The sequence below is a fragment of the Helianthus annuus genome, chromosome 11 (genome assembly GCF_002127325.2).
Source record: "Helianthus annuus cultivar XRQ/B chromosome 11, HanXRQr2.0-SUNRISE, whole genome shotgun sequence".
Lineage (NCBI taxonomy): Eukaryota > Viridiplantae > Streptophyta > Magnoliopsida > Asterales > Asteraceae > Helianthus > Helianthus annuus.
The window spans coordinates 8,626,501-8,646,521 of NC_035443.2; the positions used below are offsets into that span (position 1 = coordinate 8,626,501).

The 20,021-nt window shown below is 33.1% G+C and overlaps 2 protein-coding genes and 1 long non-coding RNA gene across 4 annotated transcripts; 1 reads left to right on the top strand and 2 right to left on the bottom strand.

Moving 5' to 3' along the window:
• The first annotated feature begins 1,056 nt into the window (after nt 1-1,056).
• LOC110889460 lies at nt 1,057-2,248 on the top strand. Its single transcript, XM_022136989.2, has 2 exons — nt 1,057-1,978; nt 2,092-2,248. Exon 1 carries the CDS (start codon nt 1,169-1,171, stop codon nt 1,949-1,951), a length of 783 nt encoding a protein of 260 aa, XP_021992681.1. The 5' UTR covers nt 1,057-1,168; the 3' UTR covers nt 1,952-1,978; nt 2,092-2,248.
• Nucleotides 2,249-5,606: 3,358 nt separating this feature from the next.
• On the bottom strand, nt 5,607-8,293 carry LOC110889461. 2 transcript variants are annotated; one of them, XR_002563604.2, is made up of 4 exons: nt 6,941-8,289; nt 6,428-6,634; nt 6,098-6,137; nt 5,607-6,009 (listed from the first exon to the last, which is right to left on the bottom strand). It is a non-coding gene; the product is annotated as an uncharacterized LOC110889461 (long non-coding RNA). The 2 variants fall into 2 exon arrangements; XR_004871964.1 differs by having other exon boundaries at nt 6,098-6,634; nt 6,941-8,293.
• A 5,454-nt stretch (nt 8,294-13,747) lies between these two features.
• Nucleotides 13,748-19,022, bottom strand: LOC110889462 (salicylate carboxymethyltransferase-like). The gene is made up of 4 exons (XM_022136990.2): nt 18,903-19,022; nt 15,783-16,199; nt 14,309-14,563; nt 13,748-14,177 (listed from the first exon to the last, which is right to left on the bottom strand). Exons 1-4 carry the CDS (start codon nt 18,975-18,977, stop codon nt 13,842-13,844), a joined length of 1,083 nt encoding a protein of 360 aa, XP_021992682.1. The 5' UTR covers nt 18,978-19,022; the 3' UTR covers nt 13,748-13,841.
• Between the last annotated feature and the right edge of the window lie 999 nt (nt 19,023-20,021).

Below are 20,021 nucleotides of genomic sequence, written 5' to 3' on the forward strand. Positions count from 1 at the left end.
CCTCTATACTTTATAGACAGTGACATCTTATCATAGTTGTTATTTGTGAGGAATGTTTTGATAGTGTTATCTAACAAGTTCATAATGGTATCTTCTTTTATGATAACTCGTACAATTAAAATCATAGATTTACTTCCCTCGTCTATTCTAATTTATTAAAGGCTAGCATGAACATGGGTAAAAGCAAAACAAATTACAAAGAAAAAAACATGGAATAAAAAATAAAAGAACATGGGTAAATTACTTTTTACTTTTATTTGAACAGAAAAGTTCTTAAAAATATTTTAACATACATTTACTTTTGAGTTGACTTGTTTTATATTTTTATTTATAATTGTAAATATATATTATCTGTAATCCACATGTAACAAAATATATGAGAAGTAAGCCATACATTCAAAAAATGTTCTTTTGGGGCTACTTTTATATTCCTCAAATGACAAAAGGTTATTTTAAAAGCTACGTATACAGAATATTTTCAGATATCGTAGTTTAACAATACTCTCTCGACATCAATCAATTATATATTTACTTACGTGTAAATATCAAATACGAATAAATCTTATTATATAAAATATCCTTAACGGAACAAATGTAGGAGAGATTTTTTTTCTGAAATTTTTTTCTCTACTACCTAAGAATAACATTTAATTGAAAAATAAAAAAAAATTCGTGATTTTACAGTAGTAGCATAATTATTATAGGGTAATTATGTAAGATCACAATTTTTTTTTAAATTCCAAGACTAAAATACGTCTCTAATAAGATTAGAAATAAAAATTCAAAAATAAGAAAAACAATATTTCACTTCTTACGTTAACAATATTTTATATATTAACACACATTTGTACAATAACTTTAACGCAATATATTTATCAAATAAAAGAAGCTTATTTCCAAAAAAATAAAAATAAAATACATTTGAATATATTCCAGTTTTATTATTTCCCACCTTTTTAAAGACCTCGTGGGACCCACTCACCCGTGCTTCAGTGCTTGCTTCACCGTCTATAAATACCCGCTAACATTTCCACCGTTCGGAAAAATAACCACTTCTCACTTTCCGGTTTCTAACTCCGTCACCGGAAACCTAAAACCGTCACCGGAGATTCAAAACTTTCACATCAGACCTCAAAATCTTCAAATTGGAGCTAAAAAACGAAACGAGATGGATATTTTCGATATTCATAACGTAAAAGTGGAGAAAGCGAATGCGATGCTACAATACCGAAGGTTTCGTAAAATCGCGAAGCTGTTCCGGCTCGTTGAGCTGTTTTTCGCTGTGATTTTGTTCTCGTGGACCTCAATTCGCTTGCCGTTCGTCATCGGAATACTTTCCGACTACTTCCGGCAGCTTTTTTCAATCATCGTCAGTCCGATCTTCATATTCCTGATCGGTAACGTGATTATTGTGTTTCTCGTAGTTAAATCCGGTCAAATTACTGAAAATTCTAGTGAATTAGATGATTCCGGAAGTGATTTGTATGAAAAAATTGCTAATAATGTTCAGGAAGATGATGTTCATGTTCATGATGTTCAACCGGTTATTGAACCGGAACAAATTGTTTATCAGGATAAACGAGTCGTATCTGAAGTGAATAATAAACCGATTAATGATAACAAAATTAAAGTTCGTCAAGCTACGAACAAAAATTTGAAGCCTAAACCGGTTTCAAATTCAGATCTGGAATATATGAAAGTTTACCGGAGGAGTCAATCGGAGAATCTGACGAAGAACGAGTGTTTTCCGGTGCCGGAAAAACTGAAGCGATCGGAGACGGAGATCGGACGGCGAACAGTTGAAACTCCGGCGACGGAGAATGTTGCGAACGACCTCGTCGTTGAGGAGCTGAGCAACGAGGAGTTTCAGAAACGGATCGAACGGTTTATCGCTAGACAGATTAAATTTCATCAAAAAGAAAAACTCGCAATTGTTGCGCATAAGTCATAAGTCGTAACTCTAGGCTTGGTAAAACAGGTATTATCGTGTTTAACACCTCAGGAATTGCTAGCGTTATTTGCAATTGTTACAGTGTTACTCATAAGTCATAACTCTAGGTTTGGTAAAACAGGTATTATCGTGTTTAACAGGTCAGGAATTGCCAGCGCAACGTTATTGATAAATGAATGTGATTGGTCCGTACAATTTTTGGGAAGAAAATGTGATAAGAGAAATGAGAGATCTCAGATTATCGTTGAATTGATGTACAGTTGTTTTAGTAATATCCAGATTTCAAATTTTACAAAAGTTACTTTGCAAGCTTTTGTTTTTTATTTTTGTTTTTCACTTTTTCGAGAATGCATGGATTCCGATTTTACTTTCGAGCTTTGAACTGCGTATCGTATGGTCTTTTCTCGTTTATGCATGGATTCCTATTTTATCTCTCACATGTGTATGTATTTGTGTTATATAACATAGGGTGTCTCTATTGAATAACAAAGTTTATATTCACATAACTAGTTATTTAAAATTGATTTTATATTGAATATGCCTGTATGATATAATTTATTCTATTGTTTAGCGTGTGGTTCATGGTAACTTTTCGACCCCTCAGGGGCGTGACTTTGTTTTTAGTAGATTAGGGTTTTCTATTCAGAAGTGGATGGCGGCACAGTTTGTTGCTCGTCAACCTACTATCCTTATGTAATTTGCCCTGATGATGTTTTGGATAATCTAAAGTTTTACAGTTAATTTATAACAGAGAGACATAAAATGTAAGACTGGAGATGTAAACTCGTGTGTAAATGCATCCGCGAGGGAGCAACTTAATTAAGAATTCCTTAACGTCCATGGTCGGTTGTGACTGTGAAGAGGTGCGGGAATTTTCAGGGTTATTGTCTTTTAAGCTAAAATGTAAGACTGGAGATGTCAACTCGTGTGTAAATGCATCCGCGAGGGAGCAACTTAATTAAGAAATCCTTAACGTCTATGGTCGGCTGTGTGACTGTGAGGAGGTGCGGGAATTTTCAGGGTTATTGTCTTTTAAGCTAAAAACTATATTTTAGGTACCATATTTCTACTTGCTCTGAGCCATTGCATTTTTAGAGATTCTCAGAAATGGTCATGTTCACGTCACTCTTGTCCGACGTGCCACCTTTATCTAATTCGAAAAAAACAAAACGCAAGTATCATGTAAATTTTCTCTCTTTTTTATTTTGAAAACATGTGAAGTTCTTACTCCATTTACATGTGGCATTCGCCTGGTTCGTGAATTGGAAAACCCTCTAAAGTAGTTTATGTCCAAACTAAATTATATAAACTAACCATGGAGAAAACTTTTAAAGCTTTATAATGTATATTAAATTAATATTAACGAGTTACCTTTCATTGCCACAAAGGGTTGTGTGATACCTGGATATGTCTAATAAAAATCAAATAACAAAATTAAAGAAAAATATGAGAAGTAATATAATGTATATATTTGTTTCCATGTCTCGAACATGAATGGCAAACATGCACCCGCACTAAAATTTACTTCTAAAATCAATCTATTGCTTGATATCTGAGACTCGAGCCTACATCTTTTTAATGAGGATGAACATTTGTTACTACTGGGTTAAGAGGCTATATCAGCATCCAACATATATATAAGCACATATGGGGTACTATCTTTTTTTTAATAGCAATTTTGAATCACTGTCATCGTGCTACCAGTGGAATCACCCGATCATATCTATCTCCACTAAGCAATGATGCATATATAACGTACCAATTTAGGAGGAAACCACCATCCGATCTCCATCTCCACTAGGCAATAATGCCTATACACCAATTCAGAAGGAAACCCAATAAACAGAGGCGCAGGATTTAAGGGGCGGGGAGGGGCGCCCGACCCCCCGAACTTTTCGGTCAGTAGTGTTATATATGTACGTTTTGTATAGGATTTTGTAGGAATATACGTTTTCGACCCCCCGGTTTTAATTTTTTTTTATTTATATAGCTCAAATAAAATATTTAATTAGCCCAAATATTATAACCCAAATCAAATCATTATATAGCTCAACTTAAAAGTCCACCCTATAAAAAAAACCCAAATTCGTTTACTTTGGGACATCGACCAGAAGAACAGAAGCCACAAGCCAGAACTGCAGAAAGGGGGGAAAACGCAGGTTCGAGAATTGTTTGACTTCAGCTTCTTGTTCGAGAACAAAAGCCAAAACGCTGCTCGTTGTTGTGGTCTTGTACTCTTGTTCGACTTCTTCAATCTTCATAAGGTTAAAGGTATGTGTTTTTTTATCCTTAGGTTTAATTTAGGGCAATAATTTATGTGATTTAGGTTGAAATTAGGAGTGAAATTGGTCCGAATTTTTGCCTTAAACTTGTTGAATCTTTCTGTAACTATGTCTAATTTTATTTGTTTAATCTTATTGTGATTTGATTTAGATAGAAATTAGAGTTTGAAATTTAGGGTGATTTGTTATTAGATTATGCTATGGGGAAGAATAAAATGATAACTTCTTTTTAATGTTTGAGAACGTTTTTTATTTGATATTAATGTTTGACCCGACCTGAATCGAATCACCGACGTTCGACCAGAACATACACCTCGAAACTACGCCATAGAAAATTTTGTTAGGTCCGTTACCTTCCGACCCCCCGAATTTTTTTTTCAAGCTTCGCCACTGCCAATAAATCTGGAAAAATCCTCCTTGTTGGAATCGAAACTAAAAGCTAATGATTCCTAAGTTTTATCCCACCCAAAGATGACACTATGCTATATAAACCAATTGGTGATACGTGATGTAGTCTATCAAACTTATATGTCTATAGTACAAAATTTGTTTTTATTAGATGTGGGATTGACTTTACACCTAACTATACGTACATCTCATCAGTTTGAACTGAGAACCTCTAATTCATAAATCGTAACTAAGAACAAAAACTGGACATAAAATTTGGTATATCTAATTAAGTTTACATAGTGACCAAGGATTGATTTCAAAAAAAAAAAAAAAAAAAAAAAAAATCCCTTCTAATCTTTCACATCTTTTGTCACAAATAGTTATCATCATTGTCATCTTCTTATAAGTTATTTCTTCTTGAATTAATACATTGATATCATATTTCCATTGGAAGTGACACGTTTAATATTTATAAATGAATACATTTACAACTTCATAATAAAAACTAACTACAAAATCATAATATTTTCCTTTAACATTATAACTTTTTTGTATAACAAACGAAATTATAAACACCATAATTACATGTGCACATGAATTTTTTTAGAAGCATTTCCATTAGGAATATGGATTAGACATTTAATAATCACTAGTACAAAAGTGAGCAAAAGATGCGGGTAAATTGGCTATAAGATGCGGTTTTAGACCCGCATCTTATGGCATAGCATCTTATGGCTATAGGCCAAAAGATGCGGTTTCAAGAGATGTGGTTCTAGACCCGCATCTTTTGATAATTTAACCAAAAACTACTTTTTTTCAATATATTCAAGAGATGCGGTTCTAGAACCGCATCTTTTGGTGTTTAAGCTAAAAAATATATTTTATTTTTGGTTCAATTTTCAGGAAATTTTATTAATAATTCCAAATAAATTCTTATTATATACATATTATCTAAAAACAAAATTAAAATATACAAAAACAAATTAAATTAAACCAATATAAAATAACCCAAGAATATAAATTACCAAGGTTTCAAAGTAACATAAATTTACAAAAGTTTCAAAGTAACATAAACTAGTAAAAGTATCCAGCGCGTTGCAACAGGGTACATATTGGCACATTAGACGCTTTCATTAGTGCTCGAACAAAAACTTTTACAATAAACTTGCATCCGTTTCTTCTAAATCAAATCAACAACAATATTCACCCATAAATAGAGAATCTCATGTCAATCTCAAGTCGGACAAATAGTAGATTTCAATCGTTGTAGAGAGTTATGAAATAGAGGTAATTAACAATCTTTAGCAACTTGATTAGATCCAGAATCATCAGCATGATCGGCAAAGTGATCCAATATACGTGTGTGGCAAGCTTTCTCTAAAAAAACTACGTACACAACCATATAAAAAAGGAACGTTATAGCTGGTATGGAAGCAAAAAAGTAGAAAATTATAAAGGTTGCGAAGGGAAGTACCATCCGTTTTTGTAACACTTGCATTAGCAACCTTTATAATCTGCAATCAACTGATGATCATACAATTGGAGGGCTAAAACAAAATTTGTCAAAAAGAAAGTTCGACTATGAATCAAATGACTTTCAATGCTTTGTGACTTCTATTCCATATCAAAGTGGCGATTTAATTGATTTACAAACAAAGTGCCATCAAAGGATTTAACTAATAAAATTGTAACTAATGACCTAAGAATAGAAGTCACAAACTTTAAGGATCAAATTGCATCAAGTAAACAAAGATAGGCACAAACTGAGAATTAGGAACCTGTGGAAACTCTAGGTAAGCTGTACCTGTCAGGTCCCCACATCACTCCATGAATCATCTTCTAGACATCTTTCAAGTAGGCCAAAGCCCGATGTGCCACCAACTTCGTTTAGCCTCTTTCGTTTCTATGATAAATCATAAAAATTAGTTTTTTTAAGAATGGGTGCTTCATCGATTTACCCGGTATATCCCATAACTACATCACGGAATCTCATGGCAGGGTCAACAATCACCTGTAAATTCCCATACAACAGAAAAATTAAGTGTTTATAAAAATAAACTACTTAATTTTAAACTCTTAATATAGAAAATATATCAAGTCACTACTAATAATTTTTTAAATAAAAATGATCTAAGGAGTTAAAGGATTGAAAACATACTTAAGGCCACAATGAAACCATTTCTCCTATTTGACCCATTTCCTTTTTAACTAACATACATTTTATCCATTATATATATATGAAGTATACCGCAATTGACTCATTCCTAAGTAAATGGAATGAAAATGTCACCTTAAATAAAACATACATTCTACATACCAGCAAAATCATAATGTGGTTGTCCTTAACGTCAAGCCAAACATCAGTTGTTCTTCGATCCGTTGCTGACGGCAACTTCATAATATACGAGTGGCATCAATAGCATCACAACAATTTTAAAGCCTCTAATATTCTCAAATTTGGATTTCATCTGTGTGAATTCCTTGTATGTTGTCAGCCATTGGAGGTGGTGGAGGAGCCCACATTGTTCAATTAACAAACCAAACTTTCAAGTACTAAAATGTTCAGAATTTTGTATTATGAACCAAGAGCTAAAGTAAATTGATGACATAAGAGCCAAGGTTAATTCACACAAAAAAAAAAAAATCATTCATCACCATTTAAACCAAAATCCTTTTACACAATCATCATCTTTAGAACTGGCAAAATCATCCAAGCAAATAAAACATAAAAAAAAAAAAAAGATCTTCAAAATCCAACCTCAGTTACTTCATAATCTAACCTCAAACCCTCTATAAATCCAGTAAAATCATACAACATACCATTTAATACAAACTAAATCAAACATTTAAAAATATCTTCAGCATAATTACAGTTCAATCTAGCCAAAACTTTCAACTAATTCTAGCATAGTTCACAATCTAAACGAGATATACTCCAATTTCAACAATCGACAAAAACATAAAAATTCATACAAAACAAATAAACAAAAGTAAACATGTAATATCTAAAAAAAAACGACGAATCTAGGTCAAAAAAGGGGGAAATTTACGGAGAGAAAAGGGGCTGATTCCCCGGGCTGTGCCCTCGTACCTTCTACAGGGTCTCTGCAACATAATAATATCTGGATAATAACAAACCAATTTCAAACACTATTAGTCTTTCAAAGATTTCAAATCCCCGATAATCTTGACTACACACATATAGTACAGATACACACACAATCCGATAACATACACATTAAGAAGGTTAGGGGTTTTCATCACCTCTTCAAATAACCGTGATGTTCGATTAGAGTTTAGGGTTCGTCGATTAGGGCGAAATTACCATGTGAGGTTGAGGTTGCCGTGGATTGCGTCCAGTCTTCTTCGGATGGATGGCTTCGAGGTTCAGCAGGCGGCAGACAGACGGTGGAGAGGAGAGGTGTTTGGAAGATGAGAGGAAGTTTTGGGGTTTAATTTTTTGGATACAGGAGGGAAGTGAATTTTTGTGAGGGAAATTGGGGTTTAATTTTTTGGAGATGGAGGGAAATGAATTTCGTTGGGGAAAATTAGGGACAATAAGTGCGGTCAACCATCTGCGCATCAAATGATGCGTGTGAAGCCATAAAACCACTAAAAACGCCAAAGAACCACCCAAAAGATGCGGTTTGAAGGGTGACCCGCACCTTTTAGCAATAGTCATTTGCATCTTTTGCTCTCTTTTGTACTAGTGAATTACATTTGCACATGAATTTTTTTTTAGAAACACCTCCATTAGGAGTATGGATTAAAAGGACATTTTGTCTAGCATTTGCTTGTGAAAAGGGTAGGAGAATGATGCATGTTGTCTCACAAGACTCTAAAGGCATATTCCTTTATAACTGTGTTTTGTGGTTAGACTAAGTTACGTGTATATGAAACTAACATAACCGAATCATGTGTCACATCTTTCTCGAACAGATAAATGTTTGTTCGTCATAAAATCTGGTTGGATTTATTAACGTAAATGAAATTGAAATAGCCGAAGCTTAAATCATTGAAGGGACTTCCCCTATAACAAAAGAAAAAAAAAATTCTTACTTCAAATTAGTGATCAGTTATGATAATCTAAAAACTAGGTTTAGTCACCGCACGACCCATTTAGGAAAAATGGATGGGTGAAACAAGAGGAATGTGTTCAAGATTCCTGAAACAAGTGGTGAACATGTCCATATGATGATGATGGGCATGGTTTACACAAGAATATGCCTAAAGGAAATTGTTCATAGTTACACTTTAAACCACTACAAACCTAATCGATTACACTTCATCATTTTGCATAAATGCCTTCCAGATATTTATTTTTCAAGTTGTTCTATGTTTATTCCACACTATCTTCAGTACTAATTCTACATGTGATATTCGGTCTAAGATGTCGGGATGGAGGAGTTTTGTTTCCTTCCGGCTTTGTGATGTGAAAAAAACTAACAATTGACCATGGACAATACGTTTAGAATTCGACAAAAAATGTTTTGTTTTATCAACGTCATCAGGATTCGTCATTGTTTATTTTGCTGAATATATAATATAGTACGTCTTAGAGATTGACTGGAAAGGGATAAATCTTAATATTTTATGTAGTTTAATTTGGATTTATGAATTAAGTAACTATTTTGAGCATCTTTAAATTATATCCATTATATCCTAAGTTGTTATGATGCTCTAAAAATAAGTGACAGGTGATAAATCTCAACCCTTGAAGTTGGTCATGTCATATCACATATCAAATCTTGTTACAAAGACATATGACATGTTAACTTTCAAGGGCATATGTTCTTTCTCACATCGGATATGGTTAAAAACATTATCACAATAAGATTGCTACCATGTATCCACTTTTAGATTTGTTGCATTTTCATTATTTTAGTTATATAATATGTTTTTTTGGTTGTCTTGACATTCACCAAATGGACATTTGTTATTGTAACTAAGGTTTTGGTCAAGTACCATTGCCAAAAAATATGTATAAAGCCATTATAAACAATTACTTGGTCAACAAATGTTCTACTAACTCACAAGTTCTTCTAAACAACTCACTTTTTATCTTTGCATCTTTTTGCTTGCTGAGTTCCACTAACAACTTGAACTTTAAAGTTGTTTTAAAGGGTTAGTAGAAGTTCTATGACTTACAGTTTTAAACACCTGACTTAGTGGACAATGCTTAGGAAGTTGTTTTAAAGGGTTAGTAGAAGTTCTATGACTTACAGTTTTAAACACCTGACTTAGTGGACAATGCTTAGGATGATCAACATATGATCACCTTTTTACATACTCGCGCGCGGTGCTCATTGTTACAACGTTATGTTTAATATACGAACATAAACTAAAATACATTAACGACGTTATGTTTAATATATGAAACAGAAATTAAAATACATTAGGAGTTTAACAAATCAAATTGAAGAAAAAATATACCAAAACAATAAGAAAAGGCAACTACACATAATAAGGATAAATTATAGGGTAATTATGAATCCCCATCTCATGTTTCCCTAACCTCAATATCTCTCTATAGATGAATAGTCAAATTTACTTTTCTATTATTTTTTAAGTTTATGTTTCCTTCATTAACTTATACTATTAATATTTTAATTGATGAAAATGTCTTTGGTTAATAATTCCACAATGTAAAATAAAAGGGAGTTTTAAAGTAAATTAGTTATGTCATTGGAGGCTAAAAGTGACCCTAACACATCATTTTTCCATATTCCACAATGTATATATCAAACACAATGGCCCGTTTCTTCTATTTTCATTCCTTTTGTGTTCTTTTGTCTTCCACATGCTCATCGCTTTGTTTTCTACCTAATAGAAAAGGTTATGATATTTGTTGGTAATAAATCTAGTAGCACTCTTGTATATAAATTCAAAACTTAAGTAATCAACACCCTCACAAGATTTTCTGTCATAAATATTTATGCAATCATCATGTTTGGGAATAAATATGATATATCAACCACCTTGTTTATGTAGACGGTTAAGGTGCTTCAAAATTTGATGTCGTAAACTCGTGAGGGAAATTACAATCTTTCCCTAACGAGTTATTACAAAGACAACACCACATTTTGAAGGTCACAATGTCATATATCTAATTTCATTGCTTTTGTCGTATATAATGAAGATGGTAGATGTGTTACATCTAGATTCTCAAACATGATAAATTGGGCAATAAGTGGATTTTATAAATGAATTTTAAGAGGGTGTATGTGTTCGTGTTAAAAAAATAGTATCTAGCGTTTTGCCTTGTTTTGTTTTTACAAACTAGAGTTAAGCAAGTTAGGGTGGAAGGGGTGCCCACTATTATTATATACATATCTGTGTAAACTAAAGTTGGTTTACGTTTCAACGTTTTTTTTTTTAAATAAGGTCAAATATATACGTTTTCAGTTGTTTTACGTTTTGAGATAAATTTTGTTTGGAAACAAGTGAGGTCCATCTTCCACCTTCTCATCCATTACATCTCTATACATACATGATTAAAACACATAATTATTAAGAACATGTAAAAACACATAATTATTAAGAACATGATATAATAGTTATTCTGCTAATATGGTATAATCTTCCAAGTTTTCCCTAATGGTCATCTTTTATAATCTTAGGGTTTATGGAGCTTAGTTTGATGACATTCAAATTCATCCATTCAATTTTAGTGCTAAACAACTAATATTCAAATCTCTATTCCTCTAGCTTTTGTTAAAATAAATAGTTGTTGGATAACTAATATGCAATGGGCAATGGCTTATTGCCCTAGTGGTATAGCTGTTTATCTCTGTCAAAGTGGTGTCAGTTCAAGTATCAGAAAGTGAATATTAGAAGCAAATTTTATATGATTGTCCTCGTTCTTAAAAATTAATATGCAATGAGAAGTCTCATGCTCCCAACTTCAAATGAAGAAATAGTGTTATATAGAATGCGCGCAAAAAGTGGTGGGCACCAATTAAACATCATGATTAGGGTTTTCCATGAGAATATATGTTGTTCAATGTTTTCTGAATGCTTGTTATTTGTGATCCATTAATACTTGCAAAAGTGCTTTTATGTATTTATTTGTATATTGAAAGGAAACCCTACCACTATATCTTTATTTGAAACAATTTTTTCAATCAAGAGAAAAGAATAATCATATAGTACTACTTGTTGCTGACTTGTTTCTAACTTTGAAACAAATATTATTTGAGATCAAGGATAAACACAAACTAAAACAAATCGCGATTTTGTGATATCCTAGACGCTTTAGCGAACTAAGGCATATATTCTATGTTAATAATAATCGAAGCATATATTCGCATGTCGTTTCAATCAAGTTAGATAAGAGATTCAGAGTATACTATCATAATATAAGTATGTTCAACTTTATAAGTTACAAAATGTATGGTGGAATATAAGTTAATTTGACGTCCACGATACATTCTTTAAAAGGTAGAATATATGCCAAGACTTCCCAAATCCACTCAATTAGAATAAAAGGAATGGTTGTTTGGATAATATGGCATAAAATTAACCAAAAGGAGCAATTTAGTTAAGTGTTGTAAGGCTTCTTTTTAGAAGAATGTTTTATTTGTGATGTTTGCCCCGTTTGCGGTATGCGCATATAAAGTATATATGTGTGAGTCCTCGGGGGCAAAAGTGAAAGTGCACTAATTTTAACGTTATTTTACCAATTTCGTGAAAATAACGTTAAAAGCGGGGGACAGTTAATCATTCATCATGTGATGGCGTTGATAGCCGAAAGACAAGGGGGTACATGCACTAATCGGCATTTGTGCTAATTTATGTTTGACATAATTAATCATGTATGTTTTTTTTTGTTATTCTTAACAATAAACAAGCACATCATTAAAAAAACAAGATAGAAGTTGTCCATGAGGCAAAATTTGTACTCCAGAGCTTAAAAAGAATCTTATATATTGTCTTTGTCGATATGCAAAGTTTGAAAGATAGTAGAAGAGAATATAGGAAGTAAGGATAACCATTCTTCTCAGCTTAATGTGTGTGTGGCTATATATCTATGAGTATGATAATAATCAGATAACACTGTATTATTATAAAAAAACAAAAGATCAAATATTGACGGTTTAAACTTTTTGATAAATCATTTATATTTTCTAATCAAGTGAACAACCCTCTTGATAGTAAACACTAGTGAACTAATCTTAACCCTTGATTATCAATTCCCAGATGCAAATCAATGGCCATGATTTGATGATAAAAATACACCAGTGTATTTTACGATTTGATGATGTAAATCAATTGCCAGGATTTGCTCACTCAGTTCACAAATATACTAGTGTTCACTCTATATATATGTATATACACACACACTAAATTATGTCCATTTAATATGCAAAAAGGTGTTTGTGGTGGAGAGGAGAAAACCATCTCATGATGATAATGTAGAGTGTCAAGTTCATCGTCAAGGTTTTTTTTTTAATTCATTTCCTCTTTAACCACAATTTTGGGCCCAATAACATAACCATGTTCTAGCCCATTTTGTGCCTCACAGACACAGAGTAGGCCCATGTAATGACCCATATAATTTTGCAAAGCTTGAGTTGAGATGGGTTTCAATCAAAATTTTAACTTTATGTTGCAGTGTGCCTAAAACTGAATTTAACCTTTTGAACAAGGCTTACACAAAATGGTAATGATTTTGAATTTTGTATTTTCCCTCATTAATTAATCAATACCCAATTTATATAAACCAATATTATTTGACATTGTATTGATTTGAAAAATACTCCTCATAAAATTCACTCAGATTTTATATAAACTACTTTTTTAGACTTTTTGGGTTTTTATAATTATTTGACCAGAGTAGGAAACTTATTCTTTGTACTCAGTGTCATGAAAGAGTGTCATTCATTTTGGCCCAAGATATGTTTGAGTATCTAGTCAATTATTCAAATTTATCTAGAGGTGATATATTCATCCACCGTAGAACCGGACGGACTGCAGATGGTGCTGATAACTTTTTTTTTGAACGGCGTACGGTTAGAAATAGTGAATGCATATGTAATAACCATTGTTTGGTAACCTTTTATCCAACAAGAATTAATGATTTCCTTTTCAAAGAGAAGTTTACTATGCAATGAAACACAAACTATGGTGTTAAAAAGACCAAACATTTTATTTGAACCTTACAACAAAACAGTAACATTTTTATTAAACAAATCATCACTAATATAAAATCATAATGTTCACCCTTTTCGAGTCATCGAAACAGTGACACAGACGTTGACGAGCTTGCTATCCTTTAAGGACAAGTGGTTCTTAAGTACATTCGTGTACCGTGTGAACACCTCCTCGATGATTGACTCGCCAAAGTGACTCAAGAGTAGAGGCTCTGCGACAGCTCTCATAGTTTTTCCCATATTCGTTCCTTGTGCATCCTCTTCGGATAACTTAACTTCAAAAACTTCAACGCAATCAATTACGAATGATCCTTCTTTATTCACTTCATTACTGACTTCTTTATGGCTAGGAAGATATTGTGGAATGTTGAATGAATCCATTTTCTCTTCTTTTATAAGTCCCTATTTTCAAAAGCATAATTAAATTAAGTTGTTTCTTTTCATTTCTCAAAGATGGGAACAAACAAAGCAAAAAAACAAAACAAAACAAAACAAAACAAAACGAAAGAATATATTACAAATATAAATGTTACCTCAACAACCATATTATTTAGGGTTTCGGCTAAGAGGTCCCAAAGGTAACAACATTCTTTGCTACAAGGATCGTCACTTCGTCTCCCTAGTGTTGTCAAAACCATACGACCTCCGCTTACCATCTCTTCCGCACGACACTTGAGAAACATCAAAAAATCTCTTTGAAATTGCTCGTGGTATGCTTTTATTACGCTCGGAGGGCTTGTTTTTGAGATGTATATGTTTCCTTTGTTTGTATTCTCCATTTCAGGAACCTGTTCAATAAATTTTTTTATTCCAACATTAACTTGTCACACATACCATTAGATAAAACATACAGAAAAAACTCTATTCTATCTCACATTTGTATTGAAATCATACTACGGATACCGTAATTACAAATATCTTATTACTAGAAACTTCAACTACAATGGAGCTACCTTAGTCATTTGGATCGTCAGACAATTTTGAACCAAGCTTAAAATAAATATATATGTAGGGATGTTAACACATACATACATAGATATATATTACGTTGAGAACTGTGAAAACTGCATAATACATTTGTAATAGTGCTTTGAATATGATACATAAAGTGTTTAGGTAACCGCCCCACTTTCTTAATGCCACTGCTTTGAGTATCTCGTATGTATCATGTACATGTGCATTATACGTTTCTCAGAGTGGTACCCATTTTACCCAATTTTCGGGCCGGTTTGGGTATCAGGTTGGTACGGTACCTGTATTTTGGTTAATTATTGATAAATACCAGTACCGGACCGTACTGATTATTTTCGATACCGGTACCTGTACCCATTTATCTAGTTTTTTGGGACCGGTGCCATGCTCATCCCTAACTTCCACTTATAACCGAATCCAAGGTTTCTCTCTCCTTAAGTGTGAGATAAGTTCTCACTCATTTCCCTTTCAGATTTTATAGCTTTCATAGCTTCAAACACACAACTTTGAGCATCCATATATTATTCATGTTGGCTTCGTTTTGGAAACGATTTAGATTTATGCAACTGTCTCACAAAGTATAATGCCAAGCTAGTAATAATTATAATAATCGTAATTACATATATTAAAGTTCTCAGATTTCTTATTTTCCGAGGGTTTTAGTGCGAGATTAAACCTAAATCGTTAAATTTTTCATGGTGGTTCATAGATTTTTTAAGTTTTTACCTTTTACATACAAATGTGTATGTTACATACATATACATAAAAATCAATTACATTAATTTGTTGCCATTTTTTTAACGTTTAACTTTTCCTACACATATACAGTTTATGTATAGGTAATTAATAATCCTATAATGAACTTGCACATGTGTAGATGTTACAATAAACAAAAGACTCATGTTGCTTTTTGGCTCATATTTTAATGGATGGGTCTTATCTAAGACACTTAACTGCTTAAGTATGTCTCACTTGTAATCATTCCCTTTTTCTAATTTGAAATATGTACAGATAGAGAGGAGAGAGAGAAGTAACCTGGGAGAGCCACATGAGACTATACGAAGAGTGCACAAAATGAAGGCTTTTGTTAAGAAAAAGTCTAGTATGAAATGATCCTGGGACTCCAGAAAAGTAACATGGTGGTAAAGACGAGTTGGGCTCCATCGGTTGTGTAAGGTTCTTTTGAAATTTCGACACCAAACGAAAAATGGTGTTGAAATCATTATGTGGAAGGTCATTCAAGTAGAATTGAATTTCGGGTGATTCATCATGACCTAACTTGAGTCTGATCTTGTCAATTGACTTGATGAGCTCTGATGCCACTAGTAATGTGTTGGGTCCAGATGAGCATCCAAGATCCGCCATGACTAGAGTTTTTGGGAAGTTCATACCACAATAAAGATTGGTCAAAGCATCTTCAATTATGGGTTTGATCATTGATATCACCTTTCTCTGTCACATATCAATATGTTGTGAACAAGAATTAGCAACCATTTCTTTATATGGGTGTATGCATGCATAAATTTATGAATAGGTCACAGTTGACGAAGTGGCAGAACTAGAACTTTTTTTTAGTCGTAATAGATTTCTTTAAAGGTTGAGAATAACTATAAGTTAATTGCTATAACATTTACTTCCATGTCCTGTAATAGATGTAAAATTGTATAGTATTCAAATGCATAATTTATTTTGTTATGTATACTCGTCTTTAAACTTTAATACGAAATACTTTAAAAAAATATATTTGTATATCGAATATAGTAATAAAGCAAAAAGAAAAAAAAACATAAACCTTATTTTATACTACATCAAATAACAGAAGCATGAATATTTTAAAATCAATGGGTTTATTTTGCCTACAATTCTTACTTAATTGATCAAAGAAGGCTGCAAATAGTAGTCCTACACATTCCATAGAGGTTTGAAAAGAGAAATAAATTATTATGTATTAGACTTTTTTTAAAACCAGCTTAATTTTGAAAAAGCCCAACTTAACTTTTTTTTGAACGACCAACAAAACCGTGTTTATTCATACACCAACCAGCGGGTAGCTGGAAAATTACACAGATTACAAACACCCGACTTGCCAATAACAAAAGAAAAGACCAAAGAGATTACACCATACCCGACCTAACTAAAATAGCCCAACCTAACTAAAATAGATATCTAAAATTCCACTTTTATATGGCGCAACCTCCGACAAATACCCAACACCACTTATCGCTTCCAACATTGTTGTCTCTTTTAATTTAAAAACATATATATTTGTAGGTAGAGGATCCTGTACATTAATCCAGAAGTGTGAGAAATGTATTATAACACTATATATAACACTACATAACACCATATAAATACCGTATAACACTATATAACACCATATAACACTATGTAACACTATATAACATTATATAACAAATATAACACTATATTTTGTCTGATAGCATGTCTATGATAGATGTATAGTGTTATATATTGTTATATATTGTTACATAGTGTTACATGGTGTTACATAGTGTTATACGGTGTTTATATGGTGTTATATAGTGTTATATATAGTGTTATAATACACTTCTCACACTTCTGAATTAATATACACTATCCCTACCCTATATTTGTATATCGAATATAGTAATAAAGCAAAAAGAAAAAAAACATAAACCTTATTTTATACTACATCAAATAACATAAGCATGAATATTTTAAAATCAATAGGTTTATTGCGTACAACTCTTACTTATTTGATCAAAGAAGGCTGCAAATAGGGTCCTACACATTCCATAGAAGTTTGAAAAGAGAAATAAATATGTATTAGACTTTTTTTAAAACCAGCTTAATTTTTAAACAGCCCAACCTAACTTTTTTTTGAACGACCAAACAAAACCACGTTTATTCATACACCAACCAGTGGGTAGCGGGCAAATCACAAACACCCGACTTGTTGAATAACAAAAGAAAAGACAAAAGAGATGACATCACACCCGACCTAACTAAAATAGCCCACCCTAACTAAAATAGATATCTAAAATTCCACTTTTATATGGCGTAGCTTCCGACAAATACCCAACACCACCTATCGCTTCCAACATTGTTGTTCACCGGTAAGAGATTTTTCGATCATGTCTCTTCACTTTAACAACTCAAAGGGTGATAATGAGGGGTCAAACAAAAAAATTAAGTCACTTGTTTTTGAAAAGTTAATCAGAAACTTGGTCCGCCAGAGTCATCGGATCCCCTCCCCTTGCCCTTGTAATTATTGCCTAGTGGAGATGGATATGATCGGGTGGTGCTGCTCAGTTATTTGTCGGTGATCCAAATTTCTCGTTGTCACCTCCCAAGGGTAAGGGGCAAGGGTAAGTTCCATAGGTACATCAACCCGTGCGGGTTTGGAGAGTAGGGTTTGAGGGCGGAGTCCATCTCTTGAATGTATGTGTGTGATTGGTGGGTAGAGTATACTAGTGAAGTCCATGGTTCAAGGGTACTTTGTAGTGTTTTAAGCATAATGGAAAACATGAATAACATAACTTAGATTGCAAGAGACAGGCCAACAGAGAATCCAGATGGAGACGCAGCAATAACGTTTGACATGATTGTCAGCTTAATCTGGTTCCTCCTTAAGGTGCAAACTAATGATGGTGATGAAGAACCGATAAAGGGTAATCGGCTAGGAGAGGAAGCGATTTGATGTTATGTGTAATTAGGTTGTCTTGAAGTCTTACCTTTTAACCTCTTCATTAGTCTTTATATACGCACCCAAAAGGAAACCTAATTAGTTAATAACGGTAATATAGTCCATCAACAATTATCAACAAATTATTTAATAGGTTGTTATATATTTTGATCTATATAATGTAAATGATTATAATGACTACTAGATTAAATACGACACCATAATATATTTAATCTTACAAGGGCGTCACTAGTGTTTTGTAGCGCAAGAATACTTTGTAAAGAATTTGACATAACGCTCGTTGATTGGTCGAAACAAGGATAGTACTTTTGGACCCCCTAAACAGATAAGTTACTTGGATCCAAGCTACAAATATGTTTTTTATTTATTTATAGTCACCGAGGTACATTTTTCAAGAATGAATATTACTTATATATACGTGTGTGTCAATACTAATTTGAGTTTATATACAAAAATATGTATGGTACCTGTATAAAAGAATTGTTTGAATAGCTACTATCTCCATCACCACCATTCATACGAAGCACCTCAATGACGTCCATATCTCTCTCACATATACTACAACAAAACACACACTACCAGTATATCGGTTGTGTTTGGACTACCTCTATTTATAGACAGAATGATAATGATGCTATTGAACCAAATGTTTAATTACTATTGGACCATTTATTTTATTCTATTTTAATTTAATGCTACGCAATTCTTTTCTTCCATTTTCCATTCATTTTTTTTTTTTTGAACGACCATGTTCCATTCAATTATAAAGGCTTTGACTTTTTAACATGTATTCTTTGATTCAAATGATATTTAAAACTTTAACACAAAAAATTTGTGGTATGTATGTTTTCCTCTTTTGATATCCTAGGCCACTAGGTGTGGGGCTCGGCAAGGCCCGTCCTGGTTTGTCGTCAGGCCTCAACACCATTTCGCCAGGCCCGTCGTCGTCGAGAACGTCGTGTGTGAGACGATGGAGACGCTCACAAAAGGACAAAAAAGGTGTATGCTCTCTCAATTACTCCGTCGATCCTCATCCTCTCTCACCAGAAAATCAAGCATCTACGGTGGTGGTAGTGGTGGCAGCAAAACAGGCGGCGACTGGTTATGGTGGAGAGTGAATGAAATATCTTCCAAGGACTACTCTCTCTCTCTCTCTCTCGCCGAAAAACATAAACTTCGGCCAAGTTGTTCATCATTCATACCGAGCTCAATTGAGTAAGTTCTTTACACGATTTTATTCGTTTACATCCGTCGAACAAAAGCCCTAATACAATTCCGATTAAACTTGCATCTTTCTATTCAATTTGGAGAATCAAAGGTTAGGGCTTGTTTGAGATTTATTTGGGGTAGATGGTATAAATTTACACTCAGTTGGAATGAGTTTTTTTAATGTAAATAAATTTGGGGAATTAAAGGTGGGGTAGGCTCATCCTCTATTTCTTTGGTTCCATCCTTGGAGGGGCATCTTCCAAGGATTATGACGTGGCGCTGAGGTGGAGGGTCATCCTCCAAGGATGAGGCTCACCCATACCGAGTAGCCTTACGAATGTTGTAGCGATATTTATGAGCATTTCTTATAATTTTAG